We start from the raw sequence: 22,148 nt of genomic DNA, 5'->3' as shown, positions 1-22,148 counted from the left end.
AAGGTTACTCATTTGTTTACCTTAAATAAAATGTTCTGCTTTAATTAAAATATTCATGAGTAAGTAATATTTCTCACACCTTGAATTTCACAGTTGGGGCTGGGCTCAGCAAACCACCTTCCACATCAGAAACCATAAACTGACCTCTGCTGCCGACTTTGGCAGATACTTGGTCTTTAGACATAATTTATATTTAACTATTTTGACTAATCCCAAAGCCACTTTTCACACTGAGCTGTGTCTGGTTTTGAGCTCAGCATTACAAAATACTAGCCAAGCCTCATTCCCTGCTGTAAAATTCAAGATGTGGGAAATTTAAAATAGTCATATCGATGAAAATACATCCAATGGTGAAAAATATTTTATTCTTTAGGGGTGATTTCAAAAGATTGACAAAAACAGACTCTAAAGCCTTGAAAGAACGAGCTTAATGGTAGCAGACAGCCGTGTGTATTCACTTTGCTAATCTTTCATTTTTGACTCTAATGACTTTTTTTCTGTTTAACTTAGCAGTGTGACTTTTAGCCTACCAGCAAGTCGTTTTTTGGTACTTTTGCTCACTTTAGGATGATTTTACTTGTATTTGCAAAATGATCCCCTATGAAAAATGAAAAGCTTCTGTAAACTGGAATTCAATTCTGAACAATTTTTACCTTTTCACACTGAGGCTTCCACACACTCATGCCATCCAGTGTTTTTGTTGGAAAGGGCATGACCACAGCAGACTGCACGGCACACATGCATTCCTCGGCCACTCAGCGTCCCCAGCCCACTCCCAAATGTGACTTTGACTGCCATTGGCAACTCCTGAGTCTTTGAAAATAGAACTTCAAGATACAAAATTTTTAAATAGTGATGAACCTGCAAACTCCATAACTGTTTCTTTGATTAACATATTGAACATAATTGATCATCTTTTAATTCTGTCCTTGTTTTTATATTTAGCAAGGAGAATATATATCAGGATTTGAATGCACTGTAGAATTATCTGCCCATTATGTAAATATGAATGACTTCTTTATTCACATGTAGTTTCTTTCCCTGGAAACCTTCATCAATAGTATCTTTCTAAGCCAACTACCTCCACTGTCAAAGTACCCCAGATAAATCTGTACATATGCTTTATGGAAAATTTTACTATAGTTAATCTTTTTCTTATCTAATCTCTTGCCATACTTCTTAAAAACTTGTTTCAGTAAGAAAACACGATCTTTGGGGAGATGTATATTATTATATTATGTGTGTGTGTGTGTGTGTGAACACACACAATTATCATTCTGCACTGTACTTCTCTGGAAACAAAAGCAGATGCGCTTTCTAATTTCAGACTCTCTGTTGTTACAGGTCTATAAAAAGAAAACAGAGGCTGCAAAGAAGGAGTACCTGAAGCAACTAGCAGCATACAGAGCCAGCCTGGTATCCAAGGTAACATGCAACCATGTGGTATTGGGATGGATTGTGGCCATCTCATTGCAGACTCTGATGGTCATGTGAAAGCAAAAAAGAGTACTTTAGCATTTCTGCACAATCTCCTTTGCTGAAAAAGAAAAAGTAAATCCTAAACAAAGCTATATGTTATGAAAATATTTGTTCATACCTAGAGGACCAGAACAACATCCTCTGGTGTCGTTCCATCCATCCACCTGGTGGATGGTCCTCCATCCATCCTTTTGTGTACTATTGCCCACCTGTGGATTACTGATTTTGTGGGTTAGACACAGTGCATTCTTAATCCCTAACCAACTTTCTGTTTCACCATGTTCCACGCTTAAATTGCCCTCCACCCTGACCCCATCACATTGGTCTTTGCTGAGGAGATGCCAACTGTCTTTAATCCTAGCCTCATTACAACATGATCAGAATGTAAGCCTACCAAAACAAACAAACAAATGAAAAAAAAATGCAGCATTTCATTTGAAAATGAAAACACCACTAAAAGAGTTTATGCTTTAGAATACCTCAAATACGAGCCCTTGCTGGTATAAAGACTCAAGAGTTAACTCTGTTTGGTGTTGGATTATTAAAGCTATATTTCCTTTTATAGATTTCTCAGGCAGGTAACCTCAGAGACAGGGCTGAAGCTGTGAGGACTGGACACTGTGGCATCTTAAGTCCAGATGTGGCTGGTACCAGGCTCAGTGCGGGTGGGGCTCTGGACTTCATTCCATTCACCCATGAAAAATACTTTCTGTTTTATCCACAAATATCCATTCCCCTTCCAACAACTCTAAAGTAATTATATAAGTTAGTTTTTCTTGGGGAAAACATATACTGAATATATGATACAGAGAAGAAAAAGGAGCACAAAATACAAATGCATAAGAAATTTCGGTACACTGTTGGTCTAATGCAACTTTGCATTCCACTTCTAAGGTATGACATTGTGGGAAAACTTAATATTTATTATTTAACCTTAAAATTCCTAGCTCATCTGTACTATCCCACTATGGATCTCACACTTTCTAATTTTTCTAACTCCTTTTGAAGCTGTTTATATTTTCTGCTGATACCATCACACATTTCTGTATATTTATAGAACTCACAGCATGTATGTAAAATTATAGCAAAAAAACAAGGTGCAAAATATTAGATCCATCCAACAATTGGGTTGTATAGTCACTTGGTATTATTCAGATTAACATGCCCAAGATGTAAGGGGGCATATGAATTCTTCTTATTTCATCCAAGATAAGTTTCTTCTTGAGCATTTTAAATAGAAGTTTGAGTCAGAACATTTTACATATGAGCAAATCAATACATGAAGTGTCAATCCCAATACAAAGCACTCTGGTTAATGTTATGCAGATTGCCAGAATGCTATAATACTGACTAAGCTTTACTTTCAAAACAAGTGTCCTCAGATTTGCTCTTAGCTGCAACTTTTCTTGCTATTCATTCTCAGAGTTGCAACCCTCAGTATACGGCAATTTGTATAAATGCTGCGAATTGCCATTTCTACACTTAAAAAAACCAAGCACTTTCTTTATAGCTTACTCTGACGTTTTTCTTCTCTTTGGCAGCAGGAATTTTGCTGGAGCTGTTGAATGTCTATTTATGTACAACTATCTATTGTATGTATACAAAATGAAGAATAGTTATAAACACCCTCTCCAGGTTAGAAAAATGGCCTTCTGATGTTGTATGTGAATGGGTTATTTGCAGTATAACCTTGCAGACACGTGCAGAAAATTTACCAGCCTATCCGCTGATGGCACACAGAAACAGATACAAAAATCCATTGCTTTTCCATTTAAAATTATCACAAGGAAAATAGCAGCCATTCATATTTACACATATATTTTTCTGTTATACTTTTTTTAGTATGTTATAAATTATTTCCCTGTTCTGAAAGATCTAAAGATCTGAAGGTGCAATCATAAAATGCTGCATGATAATAATAGTCACAGATCCAGGCAACCGCAGTGTGACAGCCGAGCTCCGTCTTCTCCGTTCACTCACTCATGTGTTCGTTTGGTAAATTTCCCTGGGCATGTGGTCTGTGCCGAGCGCTGGGCCAGGCCCGGAGGACACAGTGGAGAACTGGCAGGTGCGTCCTCTGCACTTAAAGAACTTTCTCTTCAGTCCGGGGAGACCACTAGTGAAAACATAAGTTAATGCATGACCAAGATCTTTGTGAATCGAAGCCTTCTGGGAAATCAAGGAAGGCATCTGATAGGGTGGTCTGCTGACTCCTCTTTGAAGATATGACCCTGGAGCTGAGAGCGAGGGAAGACAGGAGCTTGCAGGACACAGGGAGCCTGGGACAGAGCCGACCAGGCAGTGCAGCAAATGCAGGCTCGGGGGACAAAAATACCTCCTTGGACGGAGAAGTGGTCAGTGTGGCTGGAGCTGAGCGAACAGGGGAGTGTGGTTTGAGATGAAGCTGGGAAGATGGGCAGCGGCCAAGTCACGAAGGCCTTGCAGGATGGTGAAAGGAGCTGGGTTTCATTTTCTGTACAAAGGGACACCACTGAATGGGTTCCAGTAGGGGGATGGCGTGATCGGATTTATATTTTAAAAGATAACTTTATGTGAATGACTTCCCTCACTCCCCATACCTTACCCCTCAAAGTAGGCTTGATTGTCAACATTTCACTGAAGAGGAAAAGTATCACATAGGCAACAAGTGCCCAAGCCCTGTGTTGACCTCCCACTCCCTCAGCCCTTGTGCTGGGCCCTGCTGTCCCCAGGTCCTGACAGGGCGCTCGACCTGCTTCCCTAACCCCCTGTCCCAGAAGTCAGGATGGAGCGTCGACCTTCTCTCTTCTGAGCTCGCTTAAAGTAGTTTATTTACAATATTGTGTTAGTTTCAGGTGTATAGCAAAGTGATTCAGTTGTATATATTTGTCAGATTACTTTCTATTATAGGTTATTACAAGATAGTAAATGTAGTTCCCTGTTCTACATAGCAAATCCTTGTTGCTTATCTATTTTATGTATAGTAGTTTGTATCTGTTATTCCCATACTCCTAATTTATCCCCCCGGCCCCCGCTTTCTTTCCCCTTTCCCCAAAGTTTGTTTTCTCTGTCTGTGAGTCTGTTTCTGTTTTGTATATGTTAGATTCATTTTATTATTTTTAGATTCCACTTGCAAGTGATATCATATAGTATTTGTCTTTCTCTAACTGATTCCACTTAGTATGACAATCTCTAGGTCCATCCATGTTGCTGCAAGTGGCAGTATTTCATTCTTTTTATGGCTGAGTAATATTCCATTATATATATATATATATATATATATATATACCACATCTTCTTAAACCAGTCATCTGTTGATGGGCATTTGGGTTGTTTCCATGTCTTGGCTTTTGTAAACAGTGGTGCTGTGAACATTGGGGTGCATGTATCTTTTTTAGTTAGAGTTTTCATCTTTTCCGGATATATGCCCAGGAGTGGGATTGCTGGATTGTATGGTAGCTCTATTTTTAGTTTTTTAAGGAACTTCCCTATTGTTTACCATGGTGGCTGCACCGATTTACTTTCCCACCAACAGTGTAGGAAGGTTCCCTTTTCTTCACACCCTCTCCAGCATTTGTTATTTGTAGACTTTTTGATGATGGCCATTCTGACCCATGTGAGGTGATACCTCGTAGTTTTGATTTGCGTTTCTCTAATAATTAGCCATGTTGAGTGTCTTTTCATGTGCCTCTTGGCCATCTGTATGTCTTCTTTGGAGAAATGTCTGTTTAGGTCTTCTGCCCATTTTTTGAGTGGGTTGTTTGGTTTTTGATATTGCGTTGTATGAGCTGCTTGTGTATTTTGGAGATTAGCCCCTTGTTGGTTTCATCACTTGCAAATATTTTCTCCCATTCCACAGTTTGTCTTTTTGTGTTGTTGATGGTTTCCTAAGGTCACTTTTGTCAGTGAAATACCGTATTAGCCAAAGCTCTGTGTCCGTTTCCCTAAGTTCTCACTGGCAATTTTGATTTACTCCTCCAGAGCTCCGTATTTTGGTACCAATTTTCTATGCAATGTGTTTCATCCAATAAGGCCTTGTATCCCTGGGCCAACAGCTCTTGCCCTCGCTAATGTGTAACCACGTCAAGTCGGCTACTTCTCACTGCTTCCACTCCAGGCCCTAGTCTGCATCCCAGCCAGAGCTGCACAACACCTTTTCCACATCAGGCACAGGGCTTGGTGCTGAGAGCCCAAAGACGAGCACAACAGATCAGAGTGTTTCGTGACACTTGAGAGGTTTGAAACTATACTCTAAAATTAACTGCTTCTCACTACTCTAAAATTAGCTGTTTCTTACAGAACATAAACAAAAAATAGAAGCAGCCAGTGAATATTGGCTCCACCCAAGAGACTGAGTCATAGGATTAACAATGCTCCTCTCCTTTCAATTACATTTTAGCTTAAATGAATTATATACCATCTAACCCGGCATATTAATTAACATGACTCCAGACCCGAATAAAATTGAAGTTAACCCAAAATATAAAAGCTCAGTCGTAGTAGAATATTCTAACCTTCGTACTTGAAAATGACAATACAGACACACTCTCAGCTGGACACCGAATTTTTTTCAGTAACAACACAAATACAAATGGCACCTTGCTATCGAGTAGCTTCTATGTGTCCCACGCTGTGCTCGGCATTTTACATCTATTTCTACTCATCATCACAGTAACCCTACAAAGTGAGATTTAGCCCCATTTTCTAGACAGTCTCTAGGCAGAGAGGCTAAGTGACTTGGAGAGTCTAAGAGACGAAGGAGAGGCTGGTGGTAGCAGAGGGAGAACTCAGACTCCTCGCTCTCCGGTTCCAAAGCTTGTAGGCTTTTCTGTACCCTGGGTGACTGTCAATTTTTATATCTTTAGAACTACGGCCTCTTATTATCCTCAGTAAAATTCTGTGCCAACTCTTACATGTTGGACAGCCAAGAGTAACGGTGTTCTCGTTTAAGTGAGGCTGGGGATGAGGGTAGAAGGCTGCCCCCTCTCTTCCACCCACCGCTCACCACCAGAGGCCGGCCCGAGACCCTCAGAGGACGCTGGGGCCTGCAGAATGTTTAGGAAGCCCTGTTCTGTGCCTTGCTGTTCAGCTGTGCACGTGCTTTACCTAGTCACGTGGAGCCAGTGACAGACCCACCCAGGGTTAGATCTGCTCGGTGACAGACCCGCCCAGCACAGCCCCTCTGCCGTGGAAGCACACGCGCAGTGAAGGACCCAGGAAAGGGAGCACTGGCGGCTGCAAACACAGCCCGGGTAAGACCTGGAGAAACTAACCTCTTCAGGTCTAGACTCTGTGATTTAAAGAGGGAAGTTGGAGAGATTGCAGAGGAAAGAGTCATAAAGCAACTGAAAAGGGAGGGCAGGAGATAGTAGCAGAGAAGAGTGGATTTGACATTACTAAGCCTGAAAAACACAGATGTGAGCATGTTCACCCCATGGTGGGTGTCAGGCATGGGCAGTGGTCCCTTGTGCTCCGTTTTCTCTGAATCCAGAACAAGAACGGAGACACCGTGTTACCCTAGAGGAATTTAATCTGAACAGGGAGCATTACCAAACTCTTGGATTATTTAGGCAACAATTTCTTTCCATTGAGAAATTCAAAAGCGGGAAGCAAAGGTTTATAAATAAGGTTTGGAGAAGATCTTGAAGGCGTCTTCAGCACCTGTGCTTCCACAGGCACCAAGGGAAACATTAAAAACCTCTAACGCACCACCAGTGTCACACGAAACGAGTCCTCAGGGGGCAGAAACGTCCCCAGGCACTCGGGGCAGCTCCATCTGGGTTCAAATTCCAGGTTTCTCACTTCCTAACTGCTTGCTTTTATGCACGTTATTCAGCTATTTAAAGTCTCAATTTTCTAATGTGTTAAACAGAGAAGATAATAGGACCTACATCATTAGGTTTCCATTAAAATAAAATAGGAAACTCTATATAAACTGCATGATTTGGGATCTTGAACACAGGAAAGCACTTAATACCAGCAATTATTATTACTATCAATTTTATTTTTAACGTTATTGATAGGTGTGCAAAGAACTAGGAAAGTTTTGTATATGATTCGCGATATAGCTAGATCATCTTTTCAATGTCTGCAAGGCTGCTTTGATATAAAGAAAATTTTAAAGTGGCATTAAAATAAGAAAAATTTGCTTCATACATATATTCTTTTATAAAGATAAAAAATGATCTAGACATTTAAAAAAATCACCTACACGGGTTCCTTAATTGAAATGTCTTTATGAGCCTTTAGTTGAGGGAGCCTACGAATAGTCTGAGGGTCAAGAATATATGCCATTGTGGAGCCTACGGTTTCTGGGCTGGAGTGGTTTTACATGCTATTTCAGGTCATTTTGGGTTGGACTGTTAAGTAAAGCTTAAGGAAATACAGTTTTTCCGTAGACTCAGGAATTCCTAGACATGAGCCTAAATTATGTTGAAAGCAATGTATAACTTTAAAGCAACTGGAACTAGCTTTATCTTACCGCATAGACCAGAATTTATATTCCCAAAATGAGTGTTGCATTCAAAGGACTCACCTTGGGTGGCTACAAACTTACTTTACTATTGCCCCAGAGTTCAGAAGACTTTTGGCAACTCCTCTTTTAGAACCGCACTCCGCAAAAGTTTATGAGCCACCTTAGCAAATCAACGTTGTCACATTGTTTTCACACCTCATTCTTTTCCCCAAACATCACCCATATACATCCAACAGACTTGGCTTCAAGTGACTATTAGCTGTTTCCAAAAATCAAATTCACCGCCAAAAGACAAAGAGTTGTCTGAGGATATGTAAAGCGATGTCCCACAGGCGCTGAAGAAAATCCTGTACGGAAGTTCCCAAATATTCCAAGTAAAAGCAGCATTATTGAAATAAGCATACAGCTGCTCAGAAGTGCCAGCCTGCAAAGAGACAACGTTTGGATGAATATGTTCTGGTGTGTTCAGTATAAGTAATCAGATTCATGACTTTAAGGTCACACATCAAATATGAGATTTTGTCTCTACCTTGAGCTGGGGTGCCGAAACTTACAGAGGATGATGGAAGCTTTTTATAATGTACAGTATAGGACAGTGTTGAACTAAATTAAGTAAGTTCTCTGTTGCCATGACCGATAGTAAAGAAACACAATTCTCAGTTCAATTAAAGGATAGTAAATTCGAAACAAAAGAAATGATTTCTTTTTACAGGATGAAAGTAACTTATAGAATTCATGCCGTAGAGAGCTATTGAGACAAATACTTAGTCTGAATATGAAAATCGGATGGATCATTTTATGACTGTTAACATAAAATTTGCAGCTCTGTAAGCCCAGATCGTGATTTAAAGATAATAAAATCTCATGCTTCAGGGTGTAAGCTAATCACCTGCAAGTACCAAGAAGAATTTTCCTTCCAAAAGTAACAATGCACAATTGAGTAGGTGCATACATTTTGTTTAATTTCCAATGCATCAAGTATTGGTCAGCACTGGAAACAAGAATCAAATTAGATGAACTATTAATCTGATTTGGTTCAGCGCCTCCTATATTGTTATTTCCACTGAGCTTTATGTCTTGTGTTTATACTTTGCTGTTTTAAATAACAATTGCTTTGTCAATCTTTCATTTTTATAGCACTTATCATCCCAGAAAGGGAGCATTTATAGACTATGCAGTATTATCTTCATTATACAAAGTAAATGGGATTGAAACTATCTTGGACAATAAACAACTTGATTAATAAGAAGTACCTTAATGTTTATAGAGTCGTATCCTTTGTGAAAGACTACTGAAAAGACCCAAAAGGTCTTCATTGCGCCCCACACACACACATTCCATTTTGCTTATAGAGAACATCCTTTAGAATCAGGGGCCCAAAAGAAAACAGGAAATAGAGCTTATAAACCAATAGCAAATACACATTCATCCCATGAAAATGTCACATTCGAGGGTGGATTTTCAGTTGTGTATACACTGATAGGGTCATATTTGGCAGATGACCGACACAAAACACACACCACTAAATAAAAGTGGTTAATGCATTTGAGATTAGAAACAAATTTAAATGATTTAGACTGTATGAGAAAGTAATTCTAATTTCTGAATGGAAGGTATAGAGATCTTCATATACAATGTAATTATTTGCAAAATAGTAGCCTTGCTTTCATAGTTTAATTGGAAGAAAATGATGGTGAGAGTATATTAAGCTTATGATTTCTTCATATTTCCATTTAATCATGACGCTTTGCTGTGAATTCATGACACTTTGCTATGGAAAATGAACTTGTTCTGCCTATCTTCCAAAACAATAAAATATCTCTGTAATTAATAGGTGGTCTGTTGTATTAGTCTGATTAAGAATTCATCAGAAGTGAAGCTAGAAGCAGGTTTTTTTGCCTTTCTAAATGAATGAATCTCTACATAAAGGTACAAATTCTCAAAATATGGATGAAACGCGGTAAGCCTCCCTGCTTCCTGCCATCCACCCAAGATCCAGTGGGGAACAAAGCACATGGTACCTAACCAAAGGGCAAAGCTAAGGGTTATAATTTCTCATTTCTTCTGGAAGGGTGTGGTTCATGATGAGAGCAGAGAATGAAGATCAATCTGATATTCTGTGGGTTTTCTAAGATTTCAGATCTTTCCTTACCCCTTAGGAAGAGGAACGGAATGTCTTGTCAGGAATATCAGCTAGGGCAACAGCGACTGCTTGTGGTATTGTTCAAGAACAGTCATTCAGTCACTCAACAAACATGTTTGTCTTCTCTATACTTGGCACTGTGTCAGATGCATGGGACACAGAAGATTCCAGTCCCGACCTTTAAAAAATCCTTTCCTGGGAATTCCCTGGTGGTCCAGTGGTTAGGATTCAGTGCTCTCACTGCCGGGGTCCAGGTTCAATCCCTGGTGGGGGAACTAAGATCCTGCAAGCCGCGCAGCCAGAAAAAAAAAAAAAAAAAACCTTTCCTGTTGGTGCAGGACATCATGGTGAAGAGAGAATGCAGGAAGAGAAACTCCAGTGGAGTGCCTGCCATGTTTAGGCACGTAGCTAGATGTGTTATTATTTACCTTGTCATAGTCAACGACTTAGAAAATATAGAGAAAACATGTAACTTCCCAAAAATTCTTTCTCTCTCTGTGTTAAAAATTGTTTCAAGTGTTGTCTAAATCCTTGGTTTTGGAAATCTGTTTAATTTGACTTCATTATAGTCCTTCTAGTGATTAAAAACTACTACTATTTCAAAATAGGTTTAACAGTACTGATCTCTACATGCTTTAGAATTGAGAAGACAAATGACAAACTAATGGCTGGATAGACAAAATGTTTTGTGTTTAGTTACCATGAGGAAAGAGTCTTCTCAAGGTTGGCAGTAAAGTACCTCAAGTAGGTTGCTGTCTGTTTCTGTATCTATCTGTCTATATCTCTATCTCTACATCTATCTATCATCTAACTATACGTCAGACCACATGTTATTATTTAGAAAGTGGAATTCAGGAGAATTTGGTTCATGGTTTATTTTGAATTTGCCTTAATGTGTCTACGCCTTAGCTCTTCCAGGCGATAGCTGAGAAGTTACCGACTTCCTAATTCCTTCAGGAAGTGGTGTCACTGTCCTTGGCCTAGAATATGAAATTCTCTATGCGGATAGTATTCCAGGAAACATGAAACAAAGGATAATTTTGGTTTTACACCTGGATGGATGTAATTTATATATGCATTTGGGGGCAATACAAGTTAGTTTATTTGAGGCAAGAAATATGACTATTTAAATTGAAAGGTATGTTCTATTTGTCATTTTAAATATGCATGTGTAATTTATTAATTCTTCTTCTGAACCAGTGTTTTCCATTGAAGACTACTTCAGTGAAATGGCCCACTGAGGAAAGACTTCTGTGATGGTCCCTTGGAGATTCACAGTGTACATTAACACACTCAAGACTCTGACAAGTCCTGCAGGATAGGCACCCCCTTAACCTGATGTGGCCCAGTGCTCTTCCCACACATATTTTGTCATGGAAACTTGTTTTCTAAGGACATTTATGTTTCCACAAACCCCCTCTAATGCAACTTGGAAACTGTGTCGGGGGCAAACTGGGTGGGGGGCAAACTGGGTGGGGGGCAAACTGGGTTGGGGGCAAAGCGGTTATCGTCCCTAGAGCTGCTCGCCAGGACTGGCTTCTGGCCCATGCAGCCAGCCCAACTGCTTGCTAAGCATCTGTACCCACTACAGTCCATGATTTCTAAGTGTAGCATAAGTATATCCCTTTAGGTTTGTTTAATTTAAATATATTTTTAATTACCTTGTTGGAATTCCTGGGACGATCGTATGATCATATCTGAACCTGTCATGTTGTGTTCACATACACACATATGTGTACATACAAGCTCAGGCTACCTATCTACTGCTCTGTGTGTACCATATCACTAGATAATGATGTGATTATTGGCTACAGAAATACAAAGTGAAAACATTTTACAACTACATAGATTTTATAGTTTTGATAGTATGGGAACTGTGAGTGATTTTTCTTCTGTTTAAATTAAAGCAACTATAAGGCCAAAAAGAAGACACACTAACATGTATTAATTTTTGTAGCTATCTGGTCATTGTGTAACTGTTCCTTTCCTGTATGAAGTTGATGCAGTATGTAACTAAATATGAAATTAGCCCTTCTGTGCTAGGTCAAAGAAGAGCGAATGCAAACACAATGAAAACACTTTGCCTCGTGACTTAAACGCGCAGACACACAATAAGCACATAATCTTCTTGGCATATATGGAATGACTTTTGAGGCATATCACTGCAGTACCTGTTATTCTGATGTAAAGCTAGTCACTGTTTACACAGCCTGAGTTAACGCATTTGACCTTTTCCTTGAATTGTTCACTGCTCTGCACATCAACAATAAGAATTTTTAAATGGAACCAAAAAAAGAAAATGACTTAAGTTTTTTTTTTTTTAATTGAAAGCACCTTTTAGGTACTACATTTCATAAAGCTTCTTTGGTCTAAAGCCTCCCCTTGAAAATTTTTGTGAACAGTTATTGACCTTTTTCATGTTAATGCGGAAAGCAGGGAGTCTGAATATCTATTCCTATTTCAGAAAATCTGCATCACTACTAACACAGAGAAAAATATTATAATGAGAGGATTCTTTGGAGGAGCTTGAATTCTTTAGGGTTCACCTTACTATCTACTCTGCCTGGAGTAAAATCAGAGTCTCATAGGACCCCACACCTCCATGGCTGACATGTTTTTAGAGATGGCAGTTGTGTCCTTCCTATAAGGAGAGTATGTGAGGCCACCAGTGCTCACCCCAGCCTGGCCGCCTCCACTCAGCACACATGCAGCACCGTTCTTACTGTGGCTCTCACTCCGTTTTCCTACACTGTTGGGAGGAAATGAGTTGCGTTGCTGGCTGCCTTGTGCAATGAAGTTCACAAGCGGAGTTTCATGTCGCTGTGCGTGATGAGCCAGACTCGTGAACATGCCCGTCTGTCCACGGTGCTGTGCGGAGACCCAGCAAGGGGAGCCCAGGAAGGCCCTACAGTTCTGGGTAACAAGAAGCTCATGCTGACTTATCAGCGGAAGAAGCGTGACATCAAGGTCACAGAACAAGGGCACAGATGCATCCTCAAGACCTTGTTTTGACCAAGTGACTTTTTTCTCCAGAAGGACATTTCAGCATTTTCTTTCTCCAGCTGGTTTCACCTTTCACCATTTGTTTATCAGCCTCTTCCTCTCACCAAAAGTAGGCAGGTTCATGCCCAAGAAGAAATGCTTTGGGGTTCATTCTTGACGCTTTTCAGCTTCCACTGAAATGTCTAGTTTTTAAGTCAATTAAAAGATTATTAGGAAATGACCGTGTGAAGGTGTGAAAAAAGTTAGGGCAAAATTATATTAATTTATGATGGAGTCTAAAATTTCTAAGAGAGATTATTTTTATCCAGTTCATTATTGAGGATAATTCATCACCAACTCTTTAAAAAATCAAAATGTGTTCTATGGTTACTTTGAAGATATATTAATGTGCTTTTATATGACTTCAGAAAGGTATTTTTGAATTCTTTTCTTCCTTATCCAGTTCCATCAACCAACTTTGTTTCTTTGTGCAAATATCTATGCCAAGGCTCTTTGAGCATATAAAAAGGAAAAATAAAAAACTAAACATACAATCAACAGAAGAACTCCAGAAGTGACTTCCTTTCCAAGTGAGCCACACTGGCTGGTAATTCCTCTTAGGGCACTGATGGCATCCACCCCACCCCTCATCTTTTTATCTCTCTTTGGATGATGAGAAAAGTCACCAAATTAGAGCTTAGCATTTAAGCAAAGAAAAAAAAAATGTCATCATACGTTGTTTTAGATTTTATAAAAGAGGTGAAATGAGCTCAGACTTGCATAAAGTCACGTGGCAAATGATGAAGGAGGAGTTTTTGAGAGTCAAGAGTAGTAACAGGTGTTGATTCACGTGAACATTCACGAGTGAACTCGCAGAGCATCTTCCTAAGAAAAAACAACACCCGTGTGTCCGTCTCTTAACTCTGCTCTTGTTTGTTCCTCCACAGAGCTACAGCGAACCTGCTGACGTGAAGACATCTCAGCCTCCGCAGCTGATCAATTCAAAGCCGCCGTCAGTGTTCGCTGGGCCCAGCCAGGCCCACTCAGCTCTGTACCTGAGTTCTCACTATCACCAACAACCAGGAATGAACCCTCACCTAACCACCATGCATCCCAGTCTCCCCAGGAGCATAGCCCCCAAGGCCAATAACCAAATGCCAGTGACTGTCTCTATAGCAAACATGGCCGTGTCCCCCCCTCCTCCCCTGCAGATCAGCCCACCTCTTCACCAGCATCTCAACATGCAGCAGCCCCTTGGGACCCAGCTCCCCATGCAGGTCCAGCCCGCCTTACACTCCCCCACCATGCAGCAGGTACGTGCCATGCCGCGCCGCACACTGGACTCCGCCTCAGAGGTGCTGGAGGGTCTGTTCATCCAGCGGGGGCGGGGGGGGGGGCTTGTCCGTTCTTCTGTTTAAGTGGAGAGAGAATGGAAGATCTTCAACAAATATCTGCTTCCCGAGAATTAATTTACAGGGGGTGAATTGGGCAGCCTCATACAATCACCGTAGCTTCTGCTTTTCATAATCCCTGACTTCTTTCCCATGATACCCATTTTGCTTCATGTTTCTAATCACCCTTCCTGTTTTCTGCCTCTTGAGTAAAGTACATTTGTTGTTTTCAGATGCCACTACTGCTAAAGATCTCTTTGGGGTTGAGAAGTCTACCTTTAAAATATATGCATATATTGTTTGGAAATGAGAAAGTCTTGATGATATGCCCGTTGAGTCCAATAAATGCTGCAGGATGAAATCAGGCCCACTATTTCTAGTCAGAAATATCAAGTTTGGTACACCCTTAAGAGTCCTAAGAAATGAAAATGTTAACCAGAGTTTTATTTAAAAATGGATACCTGGCTTCTACATAGATCAGAAAACACAGGAGGTTTGGAAGCCTCCCTGCCCACACCCCAATTATAGAAACCATTTGTGCGCAATCTTATCTTAACTTTTCTTTGAAATCAAGTTTTCCTTTTGGAATTTGGTGTTATTTTAAAATTTGAGAATAAGGAGCAAATGATGTAAACTGAACGTAAAGCATTTTAAAAACTTGTTTTAAAAAAGCAGATCAAGGTAAAGCCTATAAAACATATCAAATTAATCTCTCACTTTTATAATCCAATGACTCTGTTGTCCCAGAGCTGTAATTAAATATGCAAGCATAGTCTTCCTGTGGGAGCGGTATCTAGCCCTCTGTGGAATTCGAGCCTAGACTTTGCCACAGTGGGGTGGAGAGGAGGCAGAAAGAGCGGTCAAATGTAGTAAATTCATTTTTAGTGTTGTCATCATAGACAGGATTCCCAAGAGGTGACAATGGCAAACCTTAATACGTTACCTTACCTCATCTTTAATTTCAGAAAATTTACAGCGCAGGTCCTGACGTTGCCTTCATTTCACAGGTGAGGCGACTCAAGCTCAGCAGAGTTGAGTAACGTGCCCATAAGGTCAGAGCTGGAATTCAAACCCAACTCTGTTCAGCAGTCAGAGCCTGGATTCTTTTTTTTTTTTTTAATTTATTTTTGACTGTGTTGGGTCTTCGTTGCTGTGCGCGGGTTTTCTCTAGTTGCGGCGAGCGAGGGCTACTCTTCATTGCGGTGCGCGGGCTTCAGTAGCTGTGGCGCACGGGCTTAGTTGCTCCGCAGCATGTGGGATCTTCCCGGACCAGGGCTGGAACCCGTGTCCCCTGCATTGGCAGGCGGATTCCCAACCACTGCACCACCAGGGAAGCCCAGAGCCTGGATTCTTAAACGCTTGGCCTGCTTCCTCTCACTCTTAATCATTCTTGTAAATTCTTAACAGTTTCTTCTAAGAATTGGGAGGGTCTTTACATCCTAGTTAGTTCTGAGATTAAATGGTTGTGGAGAGCAAAGGACTCATCTCTTTACTGAAGTCTTCTTTGGTCCCTAAGCCAAGGATATTGATAAAGCTCAGATAACTAACTTACCTGTCAACAGACTGGCTGTCGACCCACTGGGGAGAAGCCAACCTCCACCATCTTACCTTGTCTACAGTGGGGTTTGTGACCAGCAAGTGATATTCAAAGGGTTCAATTGCCATTCTTTCCATCAGACGTTACTCTCAATAAAAGGGACACTCTTTGGGTGTCCTTGCATTTTAACGAACCAACAGTGCTTGAGTGAAGAGCTAATACCTTGAGGGGCTCGGCCTTCAGTCATGTGGGTTGCATCCTGCCTAGTGCGCTGCCTGGCTGAGGGCCCGTGTTTTGCTCACGGTGCTGTAGTGAGGGGTGTTTCTCCTCAGAGAAAAGAATACAGAAGTCACGGTCCCCTCCCCAAGTTGAGGGCCAGAGCTCTGTGCAGAGAGAACACCTTTCTACTAATTTATCCACTCAGAGGCAGTTCATTTTCCATTTATACTCATACCTTAGATGAGCTGGCTGTGACCAACATTTCAGAATTGCATAAGGCCACACGTGGAAACTCAAGAGATGTGTCTTTCCGTATAGAATCTTAACTGAATAGGAAAAAATAGAACAGATTACATTGGACAAGTTACTCATCCATCTTTAAGTCAGTTCTATTAGTTCTATTAGTGTATCTCAGAAAGTGTTCTTGAGACGGTAGGACCTGATTTCAATTTACATTAATAATAGAAGACAAAATGGCATGAACCCAAAATGGAGAGGCAATACAGCTGCAGAGACCACAGTGACTAAACTCACTTTTAACGATGCCTTGGTCATTGTAGATAGTCAATAAAATAATTGTTGAAGGGACAAATGAACAAATGAGTGAATAAAAAATTAGTAGTAAAAGTTTAAATATTGGAAGAAATTACAGGCTAGTTTGTAGAATCTCAAATCCTTGGAAGTTTTAAATCTTTTCATTTATTCAAAAAAGATTAATTGAACCCCTTAACATGTGCCAGGCACTGTCTAGGCTCTAGAAATTGAGTGAGTTGTGCACGCATGGAGCTCACATCAGAGTTGGGGTGGGGAGGGGCGTGGGGGCGGGTGGCAGGTAGTAATAAGATAAACAGATAAATTACTAGGATCCCATGGAAAAAATGAAACAGGGGGGCAAACTGCAGGGTGTGTGGAGGAACGGCAGGTCTTTTGCCGGGATGGATGAAGAAGGCCCCTCTCAAGAGCAGGTGGATGAGAAGAGGAAGCAGCCTTCAAGAATCAGAAGGTGGGAAGGGTAGGTACCAGCAGAGAACAGGAGCAAGGAGAAGGGGCTCCTGGCTGGAGGGCCTAACTGGGAGGGGTGTGGCTTGTGCAGAGGTGGAAAGGAGGCCAGTGGGGAGCATGGTGGGGAAGGGAGAGTGATGGGCAGTGAGGTCAGATTCATGGGTAGGTCACTGGAGGAGGATCCTGCAGGGTAAGGGGGCTGGAAGCCCCAACGAGGTGACAGTCCTAGAGTCCGGATCAGAGAGTCCATCGCCGCTCCATGCCACTCAGCTTCTTACAGTCACAGCGGTCTGTGGGGCCAGTGTTCATGTCATCCAAGTGGGTCTTCAGCCTGTGGTTGCAGAGCTAATGAATGGGATTCGACCTGTCCGGTTCATCATCTTTATCCTGACAATGCTTGCTTCCTGGGCACGGGGGCCATGTTCCCATTTTCAAACACCAAACAAAGAAAAAGAGAGAAGGAGAAAGAAAGTTAACGGCTACTGTATTTTTAAAGTAAAGTTTCATATTTCAGTATTACTTTAGTTATTTTATTATCCTTTTGAAAATGAATGTATCCTACAAAAATGATTGTATAGTCCAGCAGGAGTAATAGGTTTTTGTTTTTGTTTTTTTCCTGGAATAATATTTTATACAGTAAGCCCATAGACCTGGGGTTTTTTTGGTCCAGTTTTCTTCCCTTTTTTGTTCACTATATTGTCGAATGAGGTTAAGAGAAAAAAAATCATTAATATCTGTCAACTTCCTTTATAACCTTAAGAAAAAAATCTTTGTATGATATCACACAGACAGATTTTCAATTTCCTTGTGTAATAAACAGCTGCTTTAGGATGTGGGTATAATTTAAAGGTTTAAAAAAATCACATTGAGATTGATGAATAAATCAGTTGTGAAGACAAAAACATTGATGCCTGTTGAAAATACCTCTCCAGACAGGCAGGAAATGAAATTAGTTCCCAGTAAAGTGTGGATATGAAGATCACTGTTTGGTATTGCTGCAGGCTTTTTTAGGACTTGCTGCGGTGGCACAACAAAACTGCTAGGGCTACAGAAATCTAATTAAAGAGCAAATGTCCCTTCTGACATCAAATTAATCTTTATCATGTTTCCTATTTTTATTTCAATTCTGGCACCAGAAAATGAAATTTAAAATTCCAGGCATGCTACAAAACAGTTGGTGATTTTTCTCTTGAGCATTAAAATGCAAAATATTCAGCCTTGTTTAATTAGACTGCTAAGCAAACAGTTTTTCAAAAATTTATATCATCATTGTTGTTTCATATTTACATCAATAATAAAAACGTCCATAGTTCTGGGTTTGACCTCAGCATCTCTTAATATAGGCTTCAGAAGAATGTTTCATTTTCTAAATTGAAAGCAAGTAAAATAATGGTCTTCAGGCTTTGCTTGTATTTTTCTTGGTCCTTGTTTGTTTTAATACTAGTGATCTTAAATTTAGGCATTGAAGTTAGCTGAATTTTAAATCTTTGAGCTTTGTAGATAACGCATAATTTTGGTTTTATAAACTGAAGTTACCCATTTAATCTTAAACTGATCACTTAAAAATTAATGTTCTCCTGATATTCTCTCTCCCAAGTTTGAGGGACCATGTTCATTGAATAGGAAAAAAAACAATGGTCATTTCCGTTTTTTGATTGTGTGGTGTTGGGTGGAAGCAGGTTGATTTATTTTTATTTATTTTTTGCTTTCTCATATGTTTCCATACCTTCAACGCGAGATATTTTCAACTACTCTGTTTTTGAGACTTACTTTTCGGTTACGTTTTGTTGATTGTGCAAAAATCCAATGTGGAGAACTTTACATTAAAAAGATAGGAAAGCCTTGGTATTTACACAATTATATTCCCCAGGCCTTTCCAAGATTAGCATCAAATAGTCAATGTTAAAATTTATTTATTGGAACACATGATTTATTGACCCACTACTGTGGGTTCGACCCTGAGAATATCCAGTAAGCAGTACAAACACTCTCTGGTCACTGGGCAGCCCTGATATCGGGGCTGAAATAAAAGTCGGCATGAGGCTCCTCTCTCTGGGGACTTGTTCCTGCTGTCTGCCTAGCATCACACAGCATCACGTGAGACACTCGGGAAAGAGGTCCAGAAAGCTGGACAGTAAGGCCCATAAAGACATTATGGGACCATAATGAAATGAATACAGTTTGCCGAAGCCAGTGAAACTCCTTGTGTCACAGAGGTACAGGATGGTCTGGAGAAAGAGAGGATGTCAGCCTGGAAAGGCCTGGAGAACAAAATATCCAGTTATATACCTCTCACTTCTCACCCCCCTATTTTGGAAAATGTTTATGGCTGGAGCTGCAGGTGGTGTCTGCATAAACAAACTTACCTCCCACAAGCCAGTTGTTAGTTTAGGAAACATTCTATTCCTTCTAGTCTGTGTGAGGTCAAATAGCCCAGATGGCTGAGTACTCCACTTTTCAATGATTTGTCTTTCATGAGCAGCTTTGGTGGGAGTTTGCGTGGACATTGGCTTGAAGTCTTTATCACTTGAATGGAAAATAAATTAATATCTTAAAGCCAATATTGAGAATTGAGGACATTTGATAATAGATGTCTTTGAGTCTTTACCCAAGGTACCCTCAAATGAATGAAAGTCTAAGGAAATAGCCTTAGTTGAAAATCAATTTTCTGATCATTCTGCTGAATTTTTTAAAAAAGGTAAAAATCTCAACAATACTATGCGTTCAAAAGAAGCTCCCTGCAAGTAAATAGAGAATGATTTGTTTTCAGATCCCTTGATTTTTCAGTGGTTAAAAACCAGGTATGAAATCTGCTGCACAAAGAAACAGCCACGAGATTAATTAAGTCGCTTTTTTGGTCATTTCCAGTAAAGCTTGCTTACGCTGCTCTTGAATTCACCAGATAAGCTAAAAATAAATCTTAGCGCATAATGCTTTTTGTTTACCAGATAGAGCTGTCTACTTCAGAGATTCTGCCCTTGAATTTTTAATAGCTCTGCAAGGATTAAAAGTCAACACTTCACCATACCAGTGTATTAAAAGAACCTTCCTGAAGTCTGATTATTATTTGCCAGTTAATAGACTTTTCAATTAAAAAATATTTGCTCTGTCTTATACTTTTCCTTCTCTGTGTTTTCCACTGGCAAGTTGTTTTGAATCTCCTTCCCTATATTAGTCCAACAACTGTTAAAAAGCTTTGGTTGAAATTTTTAGCTGAGAAAGAAGTACAAATAAAAGAAGAAGCAGATGGTCCCTTTGTGACTGACTGAAGAAAAAGGGTTTTGAGAACAATATGTGAATAGGTGTAGTCTAATAAAACACTCAGCCACCTGCTGCCTGGATCCTTCAAAAAAGATTCTGTTGCATATTCTGGGGATTAACTATTAATGTATCCTTAGGTTTGATAGAAAACATAAACTCTGAGGGGTTTAGGGCCTTTTCCCTTTGTTTTGATTGAGTTGGCTTTTCTAAATTTTAAATTGCTTCTAAATTCAATTTATCTGCTCAAGAGTATAATTCAAGGTTTTCTAACACACGGTTAAATGAAGGAAAGGTAAAAAGGATGGGTGGTGGGCACTTCCTTTCCATCTTTGTTTTAAGTTTTCTGCGTCCTTGGGATAAGCTTGCCCTTTCAGGGACACTAGCAAGAAGGCAGTAGTGTTTGCAAACAATGGATAAATATTTAGGTGCTTTTCTTCTTAAAAAGGCACTTTGATCCTTATTTGTGGACTTGCTTTCCCTTTCAGGGATTTAATCTTCCACCCGACTATCAGACTATAATCAATCCTACGTCTACAGCTGCACAAGTGGTCACCCAGGCCATGGAGTATGTGCGCTCTGGGTGCAGAAATCCTCCCGCCCAGCCCGTGGAATGGAATGACTACTGCAGTAGTGGGTAAGTGGCCAGCCATCGCCACCTGGTGGCAGACAGCTCTCATAGCAGGCATGTTGTGCCCAGCTCTCTGGTCGGTTGGAAAGATCCGTCATTTCTTCCTGCTTTCCAAAAGATAATCTAGAACGGTTGCATGTTCGTGAAAGCAGAAATTTTTAAGTATCCTTCCAACCATTCCAAGAATAAATGCCTTTAGATCCTGTTGGCTTTTACTGTGCACTTTCCCAGTGCCCAACTCCACCCTTCAAGCTAGAGCAGATAGACACGTCCCCCTTGGTCACCTGTAGCAAGGCTGTCCTGTTAACAAGGCATCATTTGTCTGTTTTCTCTTCGCACAGGGGCATGCAGAGGGACAAAGCACTGTACCTTACCTGAAAATCCGAACACCTCTTCTTTCCACTGAGGCATTCAGGGAAGTCTTTTCACCGTGGATTGCTTTGTATAGTCAAGGCAGTTCTCCATTTTATTAGAAAAATACAAGTTGCTAAGCACTTAGGACCATTTGAGCTTGTGGGTCACCCACTCTGGAAGAAATAGTCATGCTTCTTTATTATTTTTTTAATCCTTTATGGACATTGTTTTTCTTCTTCCCTGAAGGAAATTTGGACCATTCAGATTTTATGTTGGTTTTTTGCTGTGAAGTGCTGCGCTATAGTAACTGCCTTAGCAACTATAGATGTCTTGGATAAAAGTCCTGGATTTTCCATTGGTTTTCATAATGGGTGTTTATATGAAACTACTAAAGACTTTTTAAATGGCTTGATGTAGCAGTCATAGCAAGTTTGTAAATAGCATCTATGTCACACTCTCCTAGAGTATAAAATGTGAATGTTTTTGTAGCTAAATTGTGATTTGAAACTGGCTCATTCCAGTTTATTGATTTCACAATAGGGGTTAAATTGGCAAACATTCATATTTTTACTTCATTTTTAAAACAACTGACTAATAGTTCTATATTTTCAAAATATTTGGAAAAAAACCATATGCCCAAACGATTTTCATTTAAAAACAAATTGGCTTTGTCTCATTGATCAGACAAAAAGAAACTA

At 40.1% G+C, this 22,148-nt stretch overlaps 1 protein-coding gene across 1 annotated transcript in view; it reads left to right on the top strand.

Moving 5' to 3' along the window:
- The window catches only part of TOX (thymocyte selection associated high mobility group box), a 295,082-nt gene extending 273,500 nt beyond the window's left edge, over positions 1-21,582 (top strand). Inside the window, exons 6-9 of the mRNA XM_061171715.1 lie at positions 1,345-1,425; positions 14,006-14,371; positions 20,954-21,102; positions 21,438-21,582. Of these exons, the coding sequence (XP_061027698.1) occupies positions 1,345-1,425; positions 14,006-14,371; positions 20,954-21,102; positions 21,438-21,474 (633 nt within the window). The 3' untranslated portion in view covers positions 21,475-21,582. The remainder of the gene's footprint in view (positions 1-1,344; positions 1,426-14,005; positions 14,372-20,953; positions 21,103-21,437) is intronic.
- Positions 21,583-22,148: the final 566 nt, after the last annotated feature.

Source organism: Eubalaena glacialis, chromosome 17 (genome assembly GCF_028564815.1).
Source record: "Eubalaena glacialis isolate mEubGla1 chromosome 17, mEubGla1.1.hap2.+ XY, whole genome shotgun sequence".
Lineage (NCBI taxonomy): Eukaryota > Metazoa > Chordata > Mammalia > Artiodactyla > Balaenidae > Eubalaena > Eubalaena glacialis.
This window is presented reverse-complemented; position numbering and strand designations above follow the sequence as displayed.